We start from the raw sequence: 27,072 nt of genomic DNA on the forward strand, positions 1-27,072 counted from the left end.
CATCTCATTAGCTGCACCGCTTATCCTCAGTAGGGTCGCGGGGGTGCTGGAGCCCATCCCAGCAATCATCGGGCAGTGGACAGGGAACACCCTGAACTGGTTGCCAGCCAATTACAGGGGGATTACTTATCAAATCTAAAATTAAAGTAGGGTTTTCCAGTGGTAAATTGTAACGGAAGAACTTTCCTGCAACTGAAAATAACCTTAACATATTAGTATAATTTTTACCCAACACTAAAGGGGAGATATTTGTCTTAAAAGCAAATACATTTATGATTTAGTCTTTCTAAATGCGCACGGAAGATGAAGATCGTATAAGTAAAACTGAAATACATGTGTGGCTCTGCAAAAAACATGATTCACACCAGATTTTTTAATCTTTCTTGTAATGTAAAAAGTGGGAATTTGGCTTTGAGGTCTTTAAAACAGGGTTCCTGCAGATCCTTGAAAAGTCTTGAAAGGCATTGAATTTATTATTCTAATTGCCTTATTTGATCGCCCCGATTGTCTCCGGCCTCGACCCTTTTTTGACCCTGACCACGTTTGTTCTCCTGTCCTGGCTTACGACCCGTTTTTGATCCCCACCATGTTTTTGCTCTCCTGTCCCGGCTATCGACCTGTTTTTTTCGTCCTCGACACTGCCATCCCCGCTCCGGAAGATCAACATCCGTATTCGGATCACGATCCGATTGTGTTAGCGGCTTGCTTCCCGCGTCCAGCGAGCACCGGATCGCAGGCGCTGCCCTTCCTCTTTCTATCAATAAAACTTGTGGGTAACGTTACGCATTTGGGTCCTGATTCGGTTCTGGTCGTGACACTTAGCAACTTATGACAGAGATGTTTACTTTGGACCTAGTATAGAAGTAATTATTATTAAGTTATTTTATGTTTTTTGCCATATCTTAAAGCTGTGCCTGGTAATGTGTCAGAGGCACAATGTGTTGTGTCCGCGAAATATTGGTGTTTTTTTTTTTTGTTCCATTCAGTTCTGTTTTTTTTGTTGTTGTTGACTTGGTCTTAAATTTGATTCAAAAAAGCGTTAAAAATGATTCAAAAGTTTTAAATCTAACTTGTCTTGAGCTGTAAAAAATCAGCTTGAATTTAGAGGTGAATAAACCCTGAATATTTGATTCCGATTTTTCATAAAAACGTAGGGATGCAGGTAATAAACGAAAAAAGACGGTATACCCACCCTGGCGCCTATGTGTCCCCTTCCTACGAGGGCAGAGAGAGAGGAGGGAAAAAAATAGTATCTATTTTTTGATGACTAGGTTTCAGCAACGGGGGAATGTCACCCATATCCCGCTAGATTGTACTTTGGAGTTTTATGATGTTTTCTCATTGATTTGTTTCCCCGGCGCAGCTGCCGACCTCTATTGAGGGACGAACGTAATCAGCGCTGACGCAAATTAGATGGTTATTCCTTTCGAAAATTGACAGAAAAACAATAAAAAAGATGAAATGCTCCCAAATCAATAGATATAATGAAATTCAAATAATCCCGGAGATGGGGTCTCCATGGCAACTGATAATGTGGAAAAGAAAACAATTTAATAAAGGACAGACACGCTTTGAAAACAGATTGGGGAAGGGGGCGGTGGCGGTAAAGTGAGGAGAGGGGGGGGGGGGGGCGGAAAGAGATGGAGGGAAAGGGGGTGGGGTCTTGGGGAGTGTAAGGGTGTTTGATAATGGTGGGCGGTTTGATCCAAATATCGAGATTATCGATACTGAGAGAGTACTTGGATCAGATCATGATCAATGTTAATTATCACTCAGGGCTGCAACTAGCGGTTATTTTCATAATCGATCAATGAGTCAATTAGTTTTCCGATTATTCAACGAATCTGAATATTTAAAGGGACAGTGTTAAATATTTGACAGCAGTGAATCATAAAGAAGCAAGTGCTAAAAACACGAGGGAAAAAAAACAACTTTGGTGTCTCAAATTGACCAAAATACACCTGCGTTCTTGTTTTTTTTCCCCAGTATTTTTTTATTGAAACTCAAAAACCAAAGAAAGAAAAAAGAGGAAAACAGGAAAAACAGGAAAGCAAAAAGAGAAAAGAGAAAGAAGAAGGAGAAAAAGAAGGAAAGGGAAAAAACAAAAAGGAAAAAAAGGAATAAAGATCATCAAAGAAAGAAATAATCAAAGAAAGAGGAAGAAGAGAGAAGAAAATAGTTACAGCAAAAATTAAACAAAAGATAATGTCAGTTAAATGAAGAGTGAAATTGAAGACGAAAAACTAAAGAAAACAAAAGAAAAACAATAAGAAAAGGGGGAAACAAGAACGAAAAGAAGAAAAGACAGTTTTTTTTCTTTTTTGAAGAGTACACTTGGCAACAAGATGGCAGGCAAATGTGTCAGCCCCCTGTAGGTGATCCTAATCTTATGTTAAAAAATTCTCCACCTAAAAATATTTAGGAAATACACATGCATTTGATAATTTAGGTATTTTGCTTATGATTCAAATCATATGGTTTTCTTTTAAATGAACGATAATGTTTCACCACCAGGCGGCGCTAAATAATATGCATTGTCCCTTTAAAACACATAATTTCCTCCTTTTTATTCAAACGCATTAATTCAGTCACCATTTCAACATGTAATTTTATGTTCAAATGAGTTATAATAACAAAATACAGCACAAATAAAACTATTGTCTCGTTGCCTTGCACAAACTTGCAATAAATATGACACAAATTCAAATAGCAAGTAACAACTAGGCAAAAAAGATAAAATCATGTGAAAATATGTAAGGTTTACAATAAAAAATGTGCAAAGTATAAGACGGAATCTAAATGGAGCAGTTTTGCATTGATTTGGCAGAAGGCAGAGGGCTGGGAGCGCTTGGGCCAGATGGGAGAACATGTCCTTAAGCCTACTGGTTCTGGATCAGAAACTCTTCAGACTTTTCCCTGGTGGCAGCCTTTTGAATGAAATTTACAGTACAGTAATCCCTTGGATATTGGGGTGAATGAGGACCAAAATCCCCCGCGAAAAGTGGAAATCTTCAGAGGCGCATAAAGGCCCGCTAGGGTGAAACTTACCTTTAGATAAGGTCCTTCCCGACTGAGAGCATATGACTTTAACAAAGTAACAACAATAGATCTACAAATTTAAACACATAACACCGAATGGTCTATATTGATATTAGACAAAAGTGAAAAGAGATTGGAGGGATTCTTCTTTTAGTGCAAGAAAGCGATTTAGAGGTTGGCTGGCTAGCTTTATGCTAGCATTGAGTAACCTTCAAACCTTGACTTTTGATGATTAAAATACGAAAAAAGTGATTTACCACTGGTTGTAGCTCCAGGGAATCCGTTTCATGGAGCATCCGCTGGTGATCACCATTTCTTTGCGCTTTTCTGACTCCCCTCAGAGTCCGATTTTATTGATCAATTTATTTTCAATAAACAAGCCGGTAAAGACTAGCTGTCGCCATGCTTCTTAGCTTGTTTCGTGTAAACGCATTGACTTGTGCGCCTGCCAACTGTTGTACCAACAGCATACACCAGCTTATCACATTAGCGGAAGTCACGCCCACCCAACACACATTCCTCCTAACTTGCCTTTGGAAGAGCATTTGCTGTGTGCTGTCTGCTCAGAACGCAATGCACAATCCGTTGATATCAATGGGAATAAGGCAATTCAATTTAATGCATTACATTTGCCATGTCGACTTTTTAAAATTGATATTATCGTTATATTTTTGCTTTTTTCGTTTGGCTCTTTCATAATAGAAATATTTATATTTATAATTATTTATACTGTGAAGGTTGGGAGTATATTTTTTTCATAAAAATTGACAATTTTTGGCTTTTTTTTATCGTAATTATAAACTTAAGAGGGGGAGGGGTTCATTTATTTAATGATCATAAGATTTCCAAGCAAAAAGTATGTGATAGGTATCAGATCGGTATCTACTTATAATATGCTGTATTACTTTAAATTGGATAGATACCAAAACTCCCAGTATTGCCCACCCCTAGTGTTTGAGGCTCTTGTCCCTCCCCATTGCTTGTTTTCCCCCGGCGTGTGAAGGATCCGTGTCCGTCCCAAGGACACGGCAATAATTAGAAAAGCTTTCAGGCCAGAAAGTGCAGATTCAGGTTTTAATACACAAAATTATTTCAGGGGCAGTGAATCGGAAAACCATTTGTTGGTGACCTTCCCGAAAGGCCCGGCATCACCCACAACCCCCCGCCCCTCTCTCTGCACTTCGGCGCGGGGCACGATAGAGGCTATGTGGCAGCGCCGGCTGAGTTATAGCATATTTGTGTTTTTATAGAGGCATGGGGAATGGAGTTGGGGGGGTTGGGGAGGGTTCACGGGGTAAATGTGCGCCTATGATTGTTTGTGTGTGAGCGTATGCACAGGGGGGATGGGTCACAGAGAGACCTTCATGTCTGGAGCGTGCAGTATTGGGGGGGGAGTGAAAGCATGGCGACAGAAGGCAGCAACTTGACGATCGTCTTTATTTACAGATCGCTTGTCAAAAGGAGCAATTTGAGGGGAATACGCTCGTTCCTGCGCTGTGACAGGCGAGCCAGCTAAAAAAAAAAGTGGAAGACAAGCACAAACCCGAGTGCCAGAGAGTCAAACAGACTTTTTCTGTTGAAGACACGCAGAGCAGAGGCAGGCGAGTGGGTGTTAAGTGACTTTATTTGTAGTCTATTTAAGGGATGTTTTACTCGTCCTAGCGCCGTTCCTCATCCGCTTCCCCGGCGCTCGCTGTTTTCATGTAAATAGCAATTATTTTCTGTCATCGGACCAAAAAGGGGTTTGTTTGCGAGCGCCGAGTTCTCAACCGGCGCTTAGTTCAACATCCGCATGGTGCTGTTTTCACATCCTTTATGTCGCGTCGGAGTCTTGACACTTTGCCACCCTTAAAAAAGTCGTCCGACAGGGCGTCGAGCCCCAACTGTCAACTCGCAGTCGCGATTTTTCTGTCATTCTAGTGCTTTGTTTGATCAAAATAAAGGTGATCCTCCCTTTGTTCAAATGCGAACCGCTCCAGGATCTTGCATCTGTTCCGCAGATATCTTATCCTGTTCCTGGTAGCAATAAATAGAAAAAAACAAGTCCTCACACAAACTTTGACCTGATAATCACACTTTTGATATTTTAATGACATAGCAACCTGATGCCATCAGCGTTTTCTGTATTATAAACACGCTAAGCATTATTTGATCGGATAAATAATTACAGTAAAACTTTGTTATCTTTGAGGGAGAATCCACCAAATAAGCTGTGCCATTCAACTGCTAATGAGAAATAGCACCCTTTTGTCAACTCTTAACCTTTTAAGTACTTCCGGGCCCTCAAGAAGGTTTTCTTTAGCCCCAGAGAAAATCTTGATTCGTTATTGTATCATACACCAGGGACTGTGGTGCATTTTTTTCGGTTCTTTACTGTTCTTTTTCACAAACAAACACTGACTTTTACAACATATTTACAATTTAAAATATAGAAATATTTGTTTAAATTACTTACAAACCTAATTTTATTAAATAAATAAAATCCATAATAAATAATCCACCTTATATTTTTTTGTATTCAATTTCACAATGAATTAAAATAATATGTGGCAATCATTCCACATTTGTTTGCTAAGTTGTTTTAACGCTACGTTCTATTTTTGTGTTTTTATTTGTTTGGTGTGGAGTTTGGGGATTTAATAAAATCTAATAATAAAGCTAATGTCCCAGATTGTATTATTTAAGTCCTAGCAACCGTTTGTATCCCTTTCCCAGTCATATAAGATATGACCTTTGTTTTTTCTATCAGTTGCAGTCATAGTTTTAATATGAAGTGCCCCGCCTCTCTCACGTGGGCCAGACTTGTAATTGAATTATTCAAAAAAGTGTTCCTTAGCTGGAGGGCCAGGAGTCTTTTCGGAGGCTTACGATTGATTTATGATTCAGGGGTGTATGATTGGACTATAGAATGATTATTGAAGTTTTTGTGTGTCCTCAATATTATTTTCTTTATTAAGATTTAGTCTATAAAAAACAACAACAATTGAATTCATTACCATTACAGTTTACTCGGGCAGACTGGAAAGTGATAAAGACTGCTTACAAACACGACCTTAAAATATTGATTTAATAAATGAAAACATTTTTTTAATATAAGATTGTTTTCCCAAAATATAAGAACGTTGCTGTTAGATTTCATATCTGTTATAGAAAGGAGCTTCTGAAAAGAAACCTAGGCGCTATTTAAAATTTTGCATTTCTCAGTGTGTCTGTGACTTTTAAGTAAAATAACATTGGCGTGGGATTACTTAATGTTCTCTGGTTGATTCATGAGTCAGCAAATACTGCCAAGTTTGAACTTTGCGAGTGGTGCCTGTCTTACTGACACCCAGCAAACATATTTAAAACTGCAGTGTTGTTGACCCATTTTTCTCTTGTGCTTCTCTCAGCATCGTGTTGCAGGCTACATAAAACGGTATGACGGGCCACATTTTTTGCTCTAGGGATTGCGTCCTTATCCCAAGACTTAGCCGAAAGATGACACTCGTCAGCGGGGGCAGCTCATATGCTCCCCTGTTGATATTCAGCCGTGAAAAGTAACCCTCAAGTAGGAGAGAAACTAGAAATTCCCCACCGCAGCCTAGCCGAGAGCCTTCAAATCTAACACGCTGGCGTCAATGAGAACTGCCTTCTCTCTCTTGTCGTTTTTCAATTTAAAAAAAAATCTCCTTTTAGTGCTGAAATATGAGAGCCAGCAGGCGCCTATGGTGTGTTTGTGCTCACACACTTGCACAAAAGCATGTGTTATCACTGTTAACGGCAGCACAAAACAGTTGATAGCTTGTGTTGTGTCCGAGTGGAAACGTGTGTGTCCAAAACCCACCACCACCACCTTCAACAGCTGTTGTAACTCACCCTTGGTGTGTGAATGCATGAGTGTGTGTGTATTTAGGGACATTTGTGGGCCAGGACTCGGGTCCAAAAGGACTGGATTCAGCTGAGGGATAGCTCCGGAAACATCCACTTTCCACCTGTCTCTTTCTTACACACTGAGACACACACACACATAGGCCTGCAACATTTAGTCGACGGGTTGACAAAAATTGCTAATAGAAATAGTCTATTATGAATTCTTGACACGTGTCGTCAGACACATTTTATTAACAGAGTGAGTCATCTCTACAAGAATAAAATCTTGACTGAGGGTCGCTGTTGCGCAGCAGCGTCTCTGTCTCGAGCAGTGACATATATGTGCAGAAATGGCAGCGTCATTATCAATTAAGCATACAAAGCCTTTACGTTTGGAAGCATTTTAGCCTGGATTTGGCGGATAAAAACGTACTTGCAAGGTTTGCCAAGCAGGCCCTGCGTATCATAGCAGTAGCTCAAAGACACACGGAAATTCAAAAAGAACAGTCAAACAGTTGAACTGAACGGATGTCTGACTCGTCTTGGTAAGATTGAAGTAATGTTCAGGCCATTATGGTTATGAGGACATGAATTGTACATTGTAAGGTGTATATTTTGCTTTAAAAACATTGCAGCTTGCTCATCCCTGAAGGGGGATTACCTTAGGTTTTGAGTTTTTCCTTGCCTTTATGTAGGTTTTAGATCAGGAGATGCTGTAATAATAAGCTGTAGTCTGCTATAATGTTCAGTGCAGCCCTTTGAGAATTCTTGTGATAAAGGGCTTTACAAATAAACATAACTTGACTTTACATGTGATCTTGAGCCTTATGCCACACTGTGCCCAACAAATGTATTTGAAAATGAATGCCTGCAGTCTGAAAAACAAACTCATTAGTTGACTAATTGTTGAAATCAGGGTTTCTCATTGAGTTAATCACAATCTACTGGTGGATTGCAAAAGTAATGCTGGTAGATCATAGGAAAGTATTTTTTTTTTTTTTTGTGATTTGTATTTGGTAGGATACGCTGCCAACTAGTGGTCAAATGCAGCATGTGAGCATGAATGCCAATGTTGCTCATGCTGCAGTAGCAAATTGGAGAACTCAAATGATGTCAAAGAAAAAAATCATGTTAATGAATTGACTATTTAAGTATATGTTGGAATTTTGATTAAGACCACAAATTTAATTACTGAGCGGTAACAAAAACGTGCAGTAACATAAATTGAGTAAAAGGTATTTAATCTTTCCTGATTGATCGATCTGCACTACAGCAGTAGGATGCTACCTATTTCTCGCAAGAGTAGCATTTGACCAAATATCCATCCATCCATCCATTATGTTTGCCCCTTGGACCAAACAGTGGCAATAAAAAAAAAGACTGATTGAGTCATGGAGTTGATACTTTATACAATTTCACTATTGTATGATTTTTTTAATTTTGATTTTGATTAAACATATTTGATTTATTGAACCATGCATTGAGAAATATTGTGAGCATTGAATTCCACAAAGCGGGATGCTTTTTTTAATGATACACTTCTCTTGAATCTCCGTTATTTGAGGTGGGAGAACATTTCGACTTAGTCATTTTGTAAGTAGCTCACATACTGAAATAGCGTGAGTACCCCTGATTTAAACAGGGGAGGAGTCGCTTATTCGAATAGTGTTTAGTTGCAGCCTGACACGTGCTAACGTAGCAATCGTGAGGTGGCTCTGTTTTCCTGTGTGTGTGTGTGTTGTTATGCGTTGTACACTTCTCGTGTCTGTGGGGCGGGATAAAACTGATGTAGGACCCCTACCGGTAAAGTGGGTAAACTTGCACAGCTTCCACATCTGTGCTCGGAGGAGGAGGTGGGAGGGCGGTTGGAGGTGAGTGCAGTCAGGAGGCGAGAGAGGAGGAGGACGAGGACCACAGAGTCAGAGAGAAGAGTGTGGAGGAAAGAGGGAGGGAGAGAGACAGCGGAGCCCCGGCGCCTAACACTTGAAGAGAAAAATGCCTTGTTTTGTGGAGAGAATCCTTCCGGGGCAGGAGGGAGAGGTGAGGCAGAGCGTGCAGGGCCGTCTCCTTGCAGGTAAGGCTTCAACGCACCTCCTTTCGCTCCCCCGCCCCTTCAGCTTACAGGCACAGTGCTAAGAGTTGCAGCTGGAGAGGAAATGTGTGTGATGCTGCTTTGTCGTTGGGCTTTTCTTCATGATGATGAAGTCGGACTTCCCCGTCAGGCACTTGCAACTTTCAGAAAAGTTTTAAAAACTTTTTCCTGACGGTTTAAAAAATGCAGGCTGTCAAGTTTGTTTTTCCTAAAGGGCCACAACCTTGTAATTGCTGTCCTTAAAGGCCTTTTGAAATGTAACTAATTGTAATTGAATGGTCTCTAAAACACATGTAACTTTTACTTTATGTCAAATATTGTATTACTTCAAGTCAAGAACATAATATTAGCATTGAAAAAATGTTAGACATAGAGGTAGTTCATATGTTATACACTAAATATTACAAAACCTTATTGGACATTTCTGGATGGAATTGAATAGTATCTAAAATGATTGTAACTTATCTTTCATGTAAAATGTATTACTTCAAGTAAAAAACATTTCATTTTCATTGAAAAATTGGTCTATCAGGTATGTACAATGTTATACACTAAATATAACAAACATTACAAATTATTATTTGATGAAAATAATTCTGATGTTATTACTTCTAGTCTGTTTTTGTTAGAAATGGAGGTTTATAATATGTTATACAATAAATATAACAAAAATTTCAAAATCTCCTCGGACATTTCTGTTTAATGTAACTAAATTTAATCGAATGGTATTTTAAATACATGTAACTTCTTTATTTAAAAAAAACTCTAAATATATTACTTCAAGTCAGGAACATGACTTTTGCATTGAAAAAAAAATGGAGCTACACATACAAGCATGTAATATGTTATACACTAAATATAACCAGTATTACACATTCATCTTTTTGGTGATATTTCCTGAAGTGAAGTCATAGGCATTGATACAGAAATACAGCTGTATGCAGTGGAACTATGCCGCCCCTTTGCAGATATTGTCATCGACAGGAATTGTGGGAAATGTTGGACTCTTTTGACCCATTTATTATTTAGAAGTGATGTTTCAAAGGTGTGGTGCGTCGTTTAAGGTGTGCTAAAAAGGTAGAAAACTTTCTCTACGTAAGTATGTGTTAACAAACCCCAGCTGAGTTCAAAGAGCCTTTATTTATTTATTTTTCTCCACCGTGCTTGTCTGATTTTGGCTCACTTTTAGCTGTTAGCTGTTTATTGGAGCACGTCTAAGGAACACTGCAATCATGTCTTTACGCCAGGAGATGGCGGAAGAGAGGAATAAAGTTTCAGATTCCGGACAGCACCTTTAAGTTCTGTCAGGGCACATTTTACCCTCAGGCCAAGAGTTTGTGAATTAGATCAAAACAAACTTTCTGAAGAACATTTTGCACTTCCAAATTCGTTAAGAAAACTTTCATAGCGCTTTGGTTTTCATTTACAGTATTTCTTGAAAAAATGTTTTAACGGATTTATATAATGTCTTTCAAAGTCCGATTCAAGTGTCAACAAATGATTTTAATCATGGCCCCACATATTCAGCATGATATTGTAAAAATATTGTGATAATGAGATCAAAGAGAATGCCTTTTTAATCATCTATAATCGTTTTGCTCTAATGCTTAAGATTCAGCTGCTCTCACTGCCACGACCCTGGTTTGATTTCTGCTCCAATCATTTCCGCAACAGCATTTGTGACCTACAAGCTAAGTTTGTGCTGAGAAAAACTGAGAGGACAAAAATCATACCAATTTTCCGTCCAAAATTGGGTACGCGTGATCGTTTATGGTATTTGAATCCATTTATTATGAGTCACCTGTACGCAGGCAATTAAAAGATGACAAAAGTGACAAGTACTTTGTTATGAATAAATATAGAAACAAAGAACAACATCAAGGAAACAGTTCAGAGAAATTGTTCACATCCTGCAAAGCGGCTTACCTTTATTTTCAGAGTTTCCCCTCAAATGTAGATTTGAACATGCTGGTTTCAGCTCAGCCCTGACAGCCACTAATTATATATGATTTTGACTTTATTGATATTTTATGAAGCCCCATACGCAAGCAGTGATTAAAGACAAGCTCTAAGTACACAAGCTAAAACGGGAAATGATTCAAACGCACCTTAAATCCCGCTGCCCTAATGTCAAGTGCAGATGTTGTGTTTTTTTTTCAGACATTGACATAATTTGCAGTGTGGAGATTGATTTGGCGGTCGGGACACAGATGTTTGTCGTCTGAGGGATTTTACCTCGGAAGTGTCTCGAAGGCTCCCGAGCGTCAGAAACGGGACCCCCTTACTTTCTATTCTGTTTTCTTTCACTTGAATCAGTCGTGACAAACATACGGCCCGCGGCCTGGATTCGCCCCCTTAAATGTTATAACCCGGGCGCCAAAACATTTCTGATTTTGTCATACAACCCATTATTTATATCAGACCTGGGTACTGCGGTCCTCGAGAGCTCCTTCATGATTTTGGAGGTTTCTTAGTTTCAATATAGGTAAATCAAATGCCTGGAATTGGATACAAACTTATGCCAGCTTGCTCACGAGCTGAGGATTTGTAACGCTTGAGTTGAAGAAGAGAAACCTCCAAAATCATGCAAGACGTGCGGCCCTCTAGGACTGGAGTTCTGATGTCTGCTCTAGGTCATTTCTGTATGCTTTCTCCGGCCGCTAGAAGGCAGTGTTGCGTTCAATAATAAGATGTGATTTATTTTTACATGTAAGAATTTGGTTCCCTTAATGTTTAATTGTAAAAAGTCTTGAGTTCAGGGATGTCAAATATACGGCATAGCCCATTTGGGGATTTAGTCCGGCCTGCCTTAAATTTTTGAGTATGATAAAAAAAGAAGCGAATCTGGGTCATTTACATATTTATTGTTTGACATTTAAAAAAAAAAAGCGGGCCAAATGCTCCTCCCTGTATAGCGTGGTGAGTTGGTTCAGGTGTAAAATATCATTCACTCAACTGTTAAAACAAACAAGTTAACGCATTCAATGCCAGAGATGAATATATTTTTAACCATTGGTTGTGAATAAATAAATTGTGTATAGAAAAGATCCCTTGTTATCCGGAATTAATATGGAGGTGGATTACTAATATGAACTTGATGATAAAACATTATTTTGAAAAACAAATCTAAAAATTTAGAGTTGATATTCTTTTATTGATCCGGGCTGCCTCAAAACGTAAAGTTTAGATCCGGCCCGAGAGCTAAACACAGTTTGAAATACCCGGCTTGGATAAACAGGACATCCCTGAGCGTAAATGCAGATTTCCAAGCGGGTTGGTGGTCTTTGCAGGCCCAAGTGAGTAGGGGGTCAACTTTTTGGAGCTTTCTTACTGAATAATGAGGCAGATAAAGAAATAGATGGATGAATGAGAAGGCGACTTCCTGAGACAGGGCTGAAGTCAGAATTGAATTTGGATTGTGTTACCAGGACGATCCTGAAACCGTGTCCCGGGGGCCGCTCCGGTTGCCCCACACTAACGCAAGCGAGTGTTTGTTATTTAACTTTGCATGCGTGTTCGAGCAGTGGGTGGTGGTAGCTTCATTCACCAGAGAGTCGTCGTACTAAGCAGACATTTCCCCCCTCTGTTTTCACTCAGACCTGCTTGGAGATTGATGACTGAATTGTGGAGTACATGTTAACAGTAACAAGTGATTTATGAAGATACTTAGGGTAAGTGAGGCCGCACAGGCTGAAGGGGAAAGGAAGAAAAAAAAGATATAGCCTTTTCAGTTAATGTTAAAATACAGCCTTTTTAAGTCATAATTGTTATTACGGCTGCAGGGTCTGCAAGAGTCGAGATGTGCACCAAGTGCAAAGAGAGGACCTTCCCTTTTTTTTTCGTTGGACACGTCCGTCTGATGTTTTTTCAACTCCACTTCAAAGCAAGAGTGTGGAAGTACTATTTATGGAAATAATAGATAATAAAAAAGCATCTCACACTTAATTTCTTTGGGGGCTGCTAGAAAAGGGGTCTGCATGAGGTGGGGCCAAATCGGATTTTACTGACGGGAAAAATTCCCACTTTTTTTTACACGAATCAAGATCTAAAATTGAAAAATAATATCAATAATAAATGTGAAAATCTATACAAAATGAATCCTCAATGTAGGTGTGCGGCTCTTACATTAAAGTGACTGTGTGTTTTATTTGACCACTGAATGTTGCTGTGTGGTGCAACCCAAAATGACTGCTTAAAAACATAAACAAGAACATAAAACTACGGAGACTTAAAGTGACCAAAACGCAAAGTTTCTATTCTGCTTTTTTCCCGGCCTTTCTCGAAGAAAAAGGAAAAAGAGAAAAAAGAAAGTTAAAAAATAGAAAAGAAAGAGAGGTAGAAAAATGGGAAAAAGGAGAGAAAATTGAAAGAAGAGAAAAAGTTCTACAAAAAGAAGAAAAAAAAGAATAATTTAACTGAATCGTCTTTATCGTCGATGAAACATTGTAACAAGATTGGACATGGCACTCTAGGGTAAACATATAATAAAGGCGTTAAAGAGAAAAAGGATCAAATATTATCAAGATAAAAGGCAGAAACAACTTTGTATAATCGTGCAATGTCCGTGACTGAAAAAGGAATAGTGCATCAAAATAGTGCAAAAGGAGGGCAAAAAAGATTTTTTGGGAACACCACGCCGCATCTCCACCTCCTTCCTGTATGTCATCTCATCCCGATCAGCGAACTTCACAATCGGGTTTTTTGGGTGGGTCGATGAACAGTCCAAGGTAAACATGATAAACAGTTGTTAGGAGGATCCGGTACTAGGTCTCAGGATGGAAAAGACATGGCCGCCGAGTTTCACAGCCTGTGTGCGCTTGGAGAGAAAGTCCATATTGCGGCTGCTAGGTTTCATGGGGTACCCTCAGCAGACAGATGGCGGATATTTATCGCACGTCATGTAAATTGTAAATTTCTCGACATACGAGTACTTAAAAACGCGCGTTTTTATATCATAATTCATGTATTTTTGCTTATTTTTTTAAATCAATACAGTGGAACCTCGGTTCTCGACCATAATCCGTTCCAGAACCCTGTTCGAAAACCGATTTGTTCGATCACCAAAATCATTTTTCCCATTAAAAATAATGTAAATCGTTTTAATCGGTTCCAACACCCTGAATGTTTACGTTGAATGTTTAACGTAAACTAAAGCTAACCCAGACTAATCGTACGTTCGCGTCATCGTAATATTCTGTACGAAAGATTACGCTAACATGAACATGTAAAAAAAATAAAAAGGATAAAGAAAAGTATTATGAATAGGATTTCTTACCTTTGTGATGGTCAGCAGAAGGCACAGGTGGACAGTGGGGTATTCCCTAGCAAGATCAGACACTCGCACACTTCCTTCATATTTTGCTATTATTTCTTTCTTAAATGCAATAGTTGTACGCACTACTTTTCTTTTTTCACCTGTAGCAACTTAGCTGCTTGCACTGACTTTCTTCGGAGGCATAATTAGGTGCTAAAACACTTGCTACACCTATATTAAAAGCGAAAGCAAAACGAAGCACGTCCGCACGCGATAACAGTTGGTCACGAAAAGAGCGATCTACACTCGTACGCCGCTCATCATTGCACCCTAGCGTACGCACTCACGCATTACCAGCGTTCGAACTCCGATTTTTTGACCGAACAGCGAAGCAAGAATTTCTCGAAATTTTTGATCGGACTCTGATTTGTTCGAACCGAGAGGAGTTCGAAAACCAAGGTTCCACTGTATTATATTTTGAATGACTATTGTTTTACCACCAGAAGGCTCATAATATTACACACTGTCCCTTAAAACTTCCATTTTAAGAAGGGGGCCTCAAACTGTCATCCGCCTGCAAAGGGTATGTTTAAATAATACATGTTTAAATATTTAAGATGTATGAAAAACATATATTTTCGTGACAAAACCAGAAGCGTAAATTTTTCTTGGACGACCTTGCACTATAACAAGTGCGCTGTGTGTTTTGGCTGGCCCACTTAGCGCAATTTCTCAGTAAGGCTCTATTTGCCATTTTTGATTCATTTTTCTCTTTCTTGGCTTACGTCTTCTCGAATTATTACCCACAGAGGGGACATTATCTCTATTCCAATTTTGGAATTCAATTCACTTGCATGTGATCGATGGCATTTATAGGCAAGTGAACGAATTTGGGAAATAAGAAAGACTTCTTGGGTAGAGAGGGACGATACCTTTTTTTCTTCTCTTTAAAGCTGCTACTCAGTGAGTAAGTGAAATGTTTCCCCTGTTCGCCCAGGGACAACTTTATTTCATACTGGGGATTTAACACTCACTCAGTCCCCTCATAAATATAGCGTCCCTCAGCCTTTTGCTTGCCATAACTCACGTGCTAACTCTCCGGCTAACTAAACTCATATAGCAGAGCCAATGCTCGCTTGTCTTTTTACCGCCGTCTCTCGCTCTCTTTTTCTTCCCTTAAACTGATTTACACGGGACACAATCTCTCATGACTGCTACCTCACCGGGCGGCCATGCCGATCTGTTTGGTCGGTTTTGGAAGAAATGGCTATTTGAAAATAAGCCAGCCTAATCCTCTTCAAAATGGGACCACCCGATACCTGTTTTCGAAGTAAAATTCAGTGGTACCTCTTTATACGAGCTTAACTCGTTCAAGGTATCGTGCTCGTGGATCAAATTGCTCGTGTAATAATCGATTGCAGTAAAACGATGAATACAAAATTGATGAAATAAAATGTGAGATTATTTTGAGTACTTACCATTGTTGAGTTGCTGTAACGGATGTGTGTGGGTGGTGGAAGGGGGGTCAGGGGACTGTGTAAGGAGAAGTGACGGCGATCGTACGGCGAATAACAATTTTTATCCGTGAAAACAAAAAGAGACAGATCTTGTTTTGCCCATTTCGGCTCGAATCCGGATTGTCTCCGTCACTGGTAGCAGACGACAACATCATCGTATGATTGTCTTACATCTTGTAAGATCTAAAGACTGAGCGTGACCCAAAATATGGACTGGGGCTGAAATGTCAATCATTACATTCGGGCCAGGCTTATCTCTCGCTGATTTTTTTTTTAAATTATTATCACACCGGTTTTGTCTTTCTTGTTTTTCCGTCTCCTAAATTGTTGCACTGTTTTTCTATACTGCTGCTGTGGTTTTTGGTCCAATTCTCAACCCATCAAAATGACAGACGAATGTACATCTTTCCTGTCAACCCTTTAAAAATCTGAAAATGATGTAACATTTTTGGTCATTGTAACTTGTACATACACAGAAATATAGACCATGTAAATGTTTATACAATCTTGTTTAGCTTAAATCTCGTTACAAAACACAGGCTTTATGTGTCGCGTGTCTGTGGGAGCCTTAACGCCAAGGGAAGTGGATTTTGTCCTTAATCCATTCAGTTGGGGAATATAATGGAAAGAATATTTCTTAAATTGTAATTTGACAGTACAGAAATTATTTGTAAAAAAGTTGTAATCGTCCACTAGTCACCGCCGATTGAAAACATGTGTCGAATAATCGGATGATTAAAGTTGATTTGATTAACAATAATAAACACATAATAAACACAAAAAAAGTGTACAACAAATACATTTTTACTGAACATAATATGGTAAAAAATAACTTATAGTTAAATAAAGGGCTCTACTTTTTTGGAACCCAGCCCCCGATAAACCTTAAAAAAAACAACTGGTAACATTGTTTTTGACGATCCCCTTAACAACTTCTGACTAGAGAAAACAATAGCGCATGCAGCAAACTGCAGTGCAAACGGGGCTGAGAGGAGACTTTCTTTTCTTCTGGTCGGGTTCCTGTAATGGTTGTTAAGCGCCTTCCGGGGCCTTCTGCTCTCACTGCTCTGTCCCGAGGGCCCCACTCTGATGTCTCCTGAAGCATCTGAAGACCCTCTGAAGTCAAAATCGCCCATTTTGATGTCTCGTGGCAGTTTGTTGTATTTGCGTTTGAAAACACAGTCTCTGCTTGAAGAAATTACCCTCAGCACTTGTTGGTGGATAGAGGAGGAGATCGCGTTTGGCTTTTTTCCCCCTCCCCTCCACTCTCCTTGCTGTCCTTCCTTCCTTTTTGATCTCTCTCTCAAATCTTGCCTTGTGTTTTCTGAGTGACACTTACCCGAGAGCGGCGGGGGAAATGCTGCTGTAAGAAGACGTTTGAGAAAATGCGAGTTAGCAAGCTATCACCTTTGATAACGCCAAAAGTTCCGGCGGGAGAGAAGAAGAAAGGCAACCGGTGGAAGAATTGTTGAGAGTGATAAAAATGCCTTTCAGGAGGGAGCATCGCTGTGATCGCACATGGGTGAAAATGACAGTAGAAAAAAAAAACATACTGTCTCAGCACCAGCATTGGGCATGTTACTTAAATAAATTAGGTATTTACTAGTTACTTTATTTAAAACGTTGTTTTTTTTTTTTTTTTTTAACGCCCAAGTTGTCATGTCTACAGATCCCTTAACCAATCAATGTGTCTTGGGCAAGTACAGCCTGGCGGCGCCCATCCCTCGACACACCACTATTTTTTGGGTTGGGGTTTGCTCTCCCACATGAAACAAATAATACCGGTTTCTATAGTTGCCAGTAGCAGGAAAGGCCTGATCTGACTTGATACAGCCCCTTCATCACCTGGTCGCTGTTGTATTTGGGTGAAAACCGTCACCCCAATCTTCAGAGATTCGCTGAATCTTAGTACCTATTAGTAGCCCTTTACTCTAAAAGGAACTGTCTAGTTACTAATTACTGTATTTACTCACATTGAAGCCGACCCACCTAAAACTGCTTAAAGAAAGACACGTAATAAAGGAAATAGCGAGAACTCTTTATGTTTCTTGGCTTGTGCAACCTTGAGAGCATGCAAACTAACACAGCCGAGACAATCCACATGCATTTTTTCTTTTCCCTTCAAATCACTGAAATATATCCTCCTCCATTTCTGGGTAGCTTCCAAGCTGTTTTCTTTTCTTCTCCAGTCAAGGTGTATTGCAAAAAAAAATGTTACAAATAAAAAATATTACTCTTTTAGCTTGTTCTCGATTGTTCTCAGCTCAGGGATGCTGCTGGAAATGTGAATTTCCCTTCGGGGATGAACAAAGTATCTATCTATCTATCTATCTATCTAAAATCTGTGCCCACGTTTGCCCTATTGATATTGTTGTTCCTGTATAAGCCACGCCCCCTCCCCCTTATCTTATTTTATCTAATAGTTGTAAATCTGACTTAGATGCCAGTACAACTAGTAGGAAGAATATCAGTAGGAGGAAATTACATGACCTCGTATTCTGAGTGCTCAAAAACTGTATTAAATCGTATTTTGTAAATGACTTACACGTTAGTTGTATTCAGTGTGTATTGCTGGCGAAAAGGAGGGTTGAATGTCACATCATGAGTAAAAGAAACTGCAAATTTGTTGTAGACATTGTGATTCACGGTCTGCTATTCAAACAGTAGCAGAGTAATGCATCATGTTGTAACGACATTTGAGTTACAAAATGTTATCAATAACGCATTACAGTAAATGTGTTCCTTTGTAACGCGTTACTCCTAACACTGCTCTGTGCATCAAGGTCCACTCTTGTCTGCCCACAGGACTTATCTGGGACCTGGGATAGCACACAGTGTATTTTATTGCACACCAGCTGGCCACCAAGTAATCTCATAATGATATAATGACATTGTGCGCACACGCACTTCCATGCTAACAGGTGCTGCCATCCTATCAACTCTTATACCTGTATTCAAACGAAAATAAATATTCTAGTGGATCTTCTTCCGGAAGACCGGAGAAACGAGAAATGTTAACTTTTAAGTAATTACTACCTCCACAGAGACGCAGTTGAAACGACAGAGAGACGAGCGCGCCACGAAGGAGGGCGCCGTGCACAGATAATGACGGGGTATCATTGTTGCTCTGGCTGTGTTAATCTTGGAGCGCCACACTCGCATCCATACTTACATGTGTGTATGTGCGTGCGAGTATGTATGAATGTGCCTTTCCGCTGCTTGCAGCCTTTAGATATAGTGCTTTGGTTCATAGCGCAGACACATATGATCTTATGACAACCAAAACTGTACCCTCTAACTAGGGTTGGAAATAGACTAGCTAAGGTCATTTGTAGTTGTTGACTTTTTCAATCGGTGTTGAATAACATTTAGGTTCTTAGAAATGAGAAATAATTAGATGCTGAGAATGACTAGTTGACTTATTCCGGTTTTTCCCAATCCCGTGCCCAAAGTCATAAGTCTCAAACACACCTATAGCCCTCGAGAGAATAAAGGAAAAGCGAATACTTCAATTAAATCAAACCGAGTGTGTTTTGTGGCTTATTAGTGGGTTGGGTTTGTGTGTCTGAGAAAAAATTGAATTTGAATGAAACTTGATTTGCCACTACATTACAGTGCTTTATTTGAAGGCGGTTAGAGAAAATCAGAGTCACATACTAGTCTGCCATTTGGGAGCACGCTTTAAGTATTGTATTGTTTTTCTCCCTTACCTTTTCCTTTGTCTTCTTTTGTAATATATGACCAGTATATGTTCTTAAATGGGCCGCGACCTACAGTTTATGAGCTTTATGTCGGCCATTGAGTATGTTTCCTAGACTGGTTGAGATGGTAAAGGGAATTTTAGGAGATCTGTATCAATAGTATCTGTCGAGTTTTAGGGGATTTTCAGAAATAGTCAGTACTGCCTGTACAAAAAAAACCCTCATAATGCTAGATTCAATATATGTTCTAAAAACCCTATCCCGATCCCTTTCTGTTTATTAAATCTCCAATTTTACCTAAGGCAGATTCACCCTAAAGGTTGCTGATATCAAAAATCAACATTATGATTGGCAGATAGTGTCAATGATGTAAACACAGCATAATGTTTAAATTAACAAACAGCAGTAAGGTATAGTAGTCAAATGATGAACTACAGTGAGATAATAATAGTTAAAATAACAAACTAGTATTATACGCAATATATTTAGCAGGTTTCCAGAATTAAAAAGAAAAGAAAATTATCACCTAATTTGAAATCACACTTTTTTTTAGCTGTATTGACTTTTCCAAGAAGGGAGTGGAATACTCGGTTTTATACCCCACCTGAAGTATAAAGTGGTACAGGTTATGACTTGGTGTTGTAAATGTATAATTCTTCCTCTAAGACTCGAGGTTTGTTTTTCTCCTGAGCCCACATATAAATGATTCTAGCAAAAAAGATCTGAATCATTTGATGTTATATTTTGTCTATGAATTCTCTAAGTATTTCCAATCTGTCTCCAAGCTTCCTTTCAATGCTTTTTCCTTGATTGTGCTGCTACAATATAGTCTCATCTCATTAGCTGCACCGCTTATCCTCAGTAGGGTCGCGGGGGTGCTGGAGCCCATCCCAGCAATCATCGAGCAGTGGGTAGGGGAAACCCTGAACTGGTTGCCAGCCAATCGCAGGGCACACAGGGACAGACAATTCGCTTGCTTTCACACCTAGGGATAATTTGGACCGGCCAATCTACCTGAAATGCATGTCTTTGGAATGTGGGAGTACACCGGAGTGCCTGGAGGAAACCCACGCAAGCACGGGCAGAACATACAAACTCCGCACAGTAAGTCCGGTAGCTGGATTTGAACCCACACAGGAGGTTCCCAAGACCTTAGAACTGTGCCGCACACGCGCTAACCACTGCGCCGCCATGCTGCCCCACCATATAGTCCATTTTATTTTATTTTTTATTCCATTCAGGCAGTTACATTCCTTGTTAATATAACTTCAGTTATAACAGAATGCTTTAAAGAGAAAGGGAGGAACACATATTAAATCCCATCCCCCAATGTGTATGCAGATGTTCGCTTTCATATCTAAGAATTTAACCAATCACATTTTAGCCATTCCTTGTTGTCAGGGTCAGAAATATACTTTGAGGCCTCCATAAACAATACTGCAGGCCCTGAAGCCAAAAAAAAAAAGTGTTGAGAACGCTGTTGGCTGAGCCTATCAGATTTCGAGTAGGTGGATTCAGGGCCTTCTAGCAGGTAAAGGGAAACGTCAGCAGTTTTATAAACTAATTGGCTCAGGGGGCGGTGAAGGAAGTTTCATTGACGAAAGGTTAAAAAAAATATCCACGTGTCCGCTGCTTCTGTCGAATGGACTTTTTCAGGCCTTAGTCAAATAAAAATGTATGCCAAAAATAAGACAGGGTAGGCTCGACTTTTTGATTGAACTGGAACGCACGTATAGACTGTACGACAGAGTAATTCAAATCTAGTTGAGGGAAGACAATAGAAATAGTTTTTGATGAGTAAAATAGTATATTTTTACATAATTTTGCAAGTCTATGTGGATAATTATTATTGATGATTTATAGCCCAAAAAAAATCATTATTGGGGGCTGGATTGATTCACATGTGGGGTTTTTAAGGGTTATTGATCTATCTTCGTTATTCATTATCCATTATCCGTTATCGATCAATTCATAATACGCTACAAAGCCTAGGAGCCGGGACACTTACTCTCAGCCAAAAGGCCAAGCTAAGGTCCTAGCCCTAAAGCCTTGCTGCGATCATTGCGAATGCACCGTTCCCAGAGGTACTGCAATACCGGGCCGATGAGTGGAGTGGACAGAGCAAGCTCTTATTCCATCTCCGGATTCTACACTTGATCTTAGCCAAAAGGCCGAGATTGCACTACTAAAAGCCTAGGTGTAAAAGGCACAACCCGCCACTGGTACTTTTGTTTGATTCAAATGCACAATGCATCCCACTCTAACTACCGGTTTCATTCCGATCAAGACTTGAGTGTGCGCTGTCTTGTCGGAAGAGAGGAAGAGTGAAGGAAACCGTGACGGGAGGGAAGGAGTCAAACTTTCGATGTGCGGCACCTTCCCTCTTTCCATTTGAAGTTGTAAGACACTCCCGTTTAAGCATCATGGCGAAGCAACATGGGAGAAAGTGTAATGAATATGCATCAACGCAGCATATGGCAGCAGGTGCATGGGGACTAGGTGTGTCCAGAAGGTAGAGTGCCGCCGATGCATTATTCTCCATGCAAATGAGAGGAGAAAAGCTGAAAGGTGTTCTCTACCTTCTCGGTTGAGGCGGTCGCCTAAAACTTGGCTGTGCAAAAAAAGAGAGCGTCTATTTTAATGAAAGTGAAAAAAAGCAGTTTAGTTTCCTTGATTTGGATTGCCCCCCAAACCCTTCCACCCCCCACCCAAAACATCGCTCGCTGACACAAACGTGATTAAAAGTGATCTTTCTGACACATTAGGATGCACACGGGAAGTAACCTCCTCTAAAGCGTTCATTATTAGATGCATGACAGACCTGAATATTTATAAAATACGTTTTAATAATTAATTGCAGCAATCTGCTCCTGTAATTCATCAGATTTGCACTTCAACCGAGTATCCGTTTTCACTTTAAAATAATCATAAGCGGAATATGAATGTTGCAGAAACGTAAAACGGGCAGCTGGATACCAGGTATTAGCGAGCGAGCTGGCACCCGGCATTCCTTGTTTTTTTTCACTAGTTGAATTACAACTAGATTTTAAGCCAGGGCTGCAACTAACGACTATTATAATAGTCCACTAGTCACCGCCGACTGAAAACGTGAGTCGAATAATCGGATGATTATCACGTTTTCCTTAAATTTAGCACAAAGTTGATTTAATTATCAATAATAAATACATAATACAGCCAATTGCAGGGCTCACTGAGACAGACAACTCACTCGGTCATTCACAATTTGGACCGGCCAATTCACCTGACATGCATGTTTTTGGAATTTGGGAGGAAACCGGAGTGCCTGGAGGAAACCCACGCAAGCATGGGGAGAACCTGCAAACTCTACACAGGTCCGATCTCATGACCTCAGAACTGTGCCGCACAGGCGCTAACCACTATATATATATATATTGGTTAGCGCCTGTGCGGCACAGTTCTAAGGTCTTGGGAACCTCCTGTCTGAGTTCAAATCCAGCTACAGGACTTATTGTGCGGAGTTTGTATGTTCTCCCCGTGGTTGCGTGGGTTTCCTCCGGGCATTCCGGTTTCCTCCCACGTTCCAAAAACATGCATTTCAGGTGAATTGGCCGATCCAAATTGTCCCTAGGTGTGAATGAGCGAATGAGTTGTCTGTCCCTGTGTGCCCTGCGATTAGCTGGCAACCAGTTCAGGGTGTCCCCTGCCCACTGCCCGGAGATGGCTGGGATGGGCTCCAGCCCCCCCGCGACCCTAATGAGGATAAGCGGTACGGCTGATGAGATGATATATATATATATATATATATATATATATATATACTTAATTCTTACCATGCTCTTATTAGGTTGGGGGAACTGGATTTACAGTAGTGTGCATCATACTTTCTTGAAGTGAAAATGTATGTGTCTTTATATAATGACACTCTGTGTGGAATCAATATGCTAACCACCTTATATGGGTGGATGGGAATGCTTAGGTACTTCATCATTTGTTTACTATTAAGATTTAGAGGGTATAATTAGGGTTTTTTGTATACAAGTTCAATAAAAATGCACCCAAACCACCGATGCACTCTGCTCTGTCAGTAAAGACATATGTCCGGGAATAAACCACTGCCCATTTTTAGGGACAAGCGTATTAATAATAAGGAAAAATCAATCCCATCAAACCTGGAAGAGGCACATTAGCAGCAGTAGAACAGTAAAACAAAAACAAAAATCTGATATCTATTTTGTGAAGTACTTTTAGTGGTACTCAACGATTCTCAACAATTTGATATCAAACGGTTTTAACAAGTGACACTTGTCGTTTTTAACGTTTTAACAACTGATATTTTTTCTTCGGAATGCTTGCATTCAATTTCAAATTGGTTTGTCAGGCACAGTCAATAACAAAGCCCAAAGTCTTTTTTATTGCGAAATATACGCATATAAAATGTACAACGCATGTCGTTAAAACCATATTGGCTCGAATGTTGCTTGAATCTTACTGAGGCTGTCCGACATGCTTTTTAAATGTTCATGCGTCACCAAGCTACTGCCATGATACACAGGGTCTACTTTGCAAGTAGTCTTTTTATTGGCTGTATCCAGGCTAAAATGCACCAAAATTTTAGAAGTTTTGGTCTGAGTACTTGATGTTGACGCTTCCACTGCTGTATTTTATGTTACGGTGCCCGACAGAGACGTTATTGGGTATCCGCATGAGTGATTCTCAGCATAGATTATATTCATGTAGAGATGCATCTCTGCCGAGCAACAATAATCGACAATGAAATGACACGTCGACTATTTCTATCATGCGTGTTGTGGCGATCAATATGCAGAAAACAAAGTCGGTTTGGTGGAGAACACAAAAGTTGTTGTTCATTTATTGTTTGAGTCAACATAAGAGTCGTTCCCTCAGTTTACTGTGAACCAAAATAGGCATCGCTCTTTTTTTCCGTTGGTTCTTTTATTTTGATTCCCCCCTAACTCCCTTTGAAAGGATTGTTTTATCACACCTTCAAACGGTGCCACCGCATAGCCCTCATTCCACTGAACTCTTACAAACCACATTGTTCCAGTTTCAGGTGAAAAAGGCTGCGTTTGATTCCAGCTTTGACTGAGCGTGACGGCAAAACAATTTTAAGGTGATGTGGATGAGTTTATAATGCAGTTTGCAGGTTTAATTCTATCAAAAGTCGAACCAGGTTATTAAGCGTATGGTTAAACTCATAAATCCCAGAACTCGGACCATTCGATGCACCTCAGTCGAAAATGCAATATGTTGTAGACTAGTGGCCAACCACCCATTTGCTCTTGACAGTCATTTCTTTTCGACAATTGAGCTGTGTTTGCACGAGATCATAAAAAATGAGGTCTCTATCAAGGGCTCATAGACACAAGGCCTAACAAATCCCACAAGTGGGAAGACTTATTCTTTTCACTTCCTGCTTTAGTCCTACAAATCAAAAGGTTTCATCAAACTTTAATGTTGCATTAGACAGCAGGAAGATAAAGAAAATTGTGCTTTGATTTCACTAATTGAGGCCAACCAGATTTAAAGTAGAATCAACAAATTGTGTAGAAAAAAATTAATAAAACAATTGTTTTAAAATAATGGTGGACCACATGATTAAATTGGATTTGTTAATATCTAAAAAAAAAAAAAAAACGTTGGTCTAAAATATATGAAGGATTGGTATATTGTCTATGGACCTTTTCAATAGTTTTGATTTTACAGCCTGGAATAAAAAAAGTAATGTGAGCCAAGTCACAATCATTACCATACTAGCGATACAAATTAAAGGAAGTTTACATTGGTGAAAATCAGTCGACATACTCTTTGTAGTAGATTATTTGTTTATGTTTCTTTAGCAGAGAATAGGTTGTTGCAACAATCAGTAAAACAGTACTGCGTACGGTACATTTCTTTTAAAAGAGGAACACATATATTTTAGATATGTTTTGTGAAAGAGACACTGTGTAATATGTCACTGAATTGTGTAGTGCAACTGAAAACAAACTGCCTCTAGACTCAAAGTGACCAAAACACACCATATCACTTCTCTTTTTTTGGACATTCTTTTTAAGGTTCAGGGGTACTTGTGGCATCAAGTTAATGAACAAATATGTCAGCTCCCTTAAATGAGCTGTACAGAATTTGGAACTTTTTGTTCTGACCGCCGCCATTTCTTGGCTTGTGTCATCATCTTTCAAGCTCCTTATGTTGCACACGCAAGAACATACATTTCATAGACGTGCTCAAATAAACTCTTCTTTTTCATCTTTCTTGGGGTTTTGATCATGTTTTTGACTGTACTTGAAGGCCTCAAAAGACAATTTTCATGCTTCAAAATAGGGGGACTTGTTCCTCCTACATTATGTGATCCACCCCGAACAGCTTTGCTAAAAATAAGATACAAGCAGAAAGGCACAGTGAAAAATAAAGAATAAGGGCTCTGTAAACTCAGATGGGCATTATTAAAGTATATTTTTAAAAGAAAAAATATTCAACCCAACTTTTTAAGGACACCATAAACAACTCACCCCACCTTTAAGGTGAGCCTCATGTTAAAATAAATGCTAATTTCTCAACCTCAATTATTTTTGAAAATGCACATGTGTTTGATAGTTCAAGTTTTTTTGCATGTTATTTAAATCAGTATTGAGTTTTGTCAAAGAAGTGATTTTTTTTACCACTACGAGGCGCTAGACATTACACACTGTGCCTTTAACAATATGGTGAATTAGTTTAACATGATTTTCAAAAGAAAATCATCCTTAAATCAATGTTGGGGTTTCAGTTTAAAAAAAAAAAAAAAAATCATGATATTTTTGCCCTTTAGCCTCCTCATACTCTGAATTTTTTGTATATATTCATGTATAGCGCACACTTGAGTATAACGCGCACCCCTAAATTTGGATTAAAAGTGTATAATGTTTTTTTTTTCACTTTTTCTCAGCTTTAACTAAGCATGGTAAGTGAATATGTTGTTGAATACATGTGGCCATGATTAAAATAAATGTTTAAAAGTCCAATTCATCATTGTATACCCCAAAGTGTTATTTCCTCCGTAATGTTTTTTCACGTTTATTAATATATTTCAGGGTGACCTTCTGTTTCCTCCACTCTAACATTCGTGTGATCATGAGATCAAATCTAATGCCTTTTCATATGTCATTTATATCACTGATGGTCTAGTGGTTAAGATTTAGCAATCTTACCTTACTCGTGACCCGAGTTTGATTCCTGTTGCATCCGATATTTTGTAATTGTGGTCAACAATACATTTTTGGCAGATCAATCATTTCACAAATACCAAAATATACTACTGTAAAACCTTGTCTATTACGTGTAACCCAAACTTTATATCACGTGTATAAATACGTTAACAGCTGCAAAGTCCTTTCCGGTCCTTAGTCATCTGGGATGTCGTTATTTTCTTTTTGTTTTAACGCCGGACCGACATATTTGCTGTCAAAATGTCTCAAGATTCTTATTAGAGGAATGCCATAGCTTATTTCCTCGTAATGCCATTCACATGCTGCTGAAAGAGGGCATGTCTAAATATCTAAACAGACGGCTTTTTAGGCCCCACATTAGGACGCGTGTGTCATTGATTGACATTATTCGGACTGACAGGGCAGAAACATC

General features: G+C 39.3%; 1 protein-coding gene and 1 pseudogene across 3 annotated transcripts in view; one reads left to right on the top strand and one right to left on the bottom strand.

Annotated features, from left to right (window-relative positions):
* casz1 (castor zinc finger 1) overlaps nt 1–27,072 on the top strand; it is a 152,836-nt gene that overhangs the window by 43,939 nt on the left and 81,825 nt on the right. For 2 of the 3 annotated variants that reach the window (XM_088332023.1, XM_088332024.1), the window contains exon 1: nt 8,838–8,962. The exons of the other annotated variant lie outside the window; for it this stretch is intronic. In XM_088332023.1, coding sequence (XP_088188149.1) covers nt 8,884–8,962 — 79 coding nt within the window. In that variant the 5' untranslated portion in view covers nt 8,838–8,883. Of the gene's footprint in view, nt 1–8,837; nt 8,963–27,072 lie in introns of those variants that run through there. 3 annotated transcript variants of the gene reach the window in all.
* LOC148369822 (U2 spliceosomal RNA) lies at nt 21,515–21,636 on the bottom strand (annotated as a pseudogene).

This window comes from Urocampus carinirostris, chromosome 3 (assembly GCF_059441175.1).
Source record: "Urocampus carinirostris isolate Australia breed hairy pipefish chromosome 3, RoL_Ucar_1.0, whole genome shotgun sequence".
Lineage (NCBI taxonomy): Eukaryota > Metazoa > Chordata > Actinopteri > Syngnathiformes > Syngnathidae > Urocampus > Urocampus carinirostris.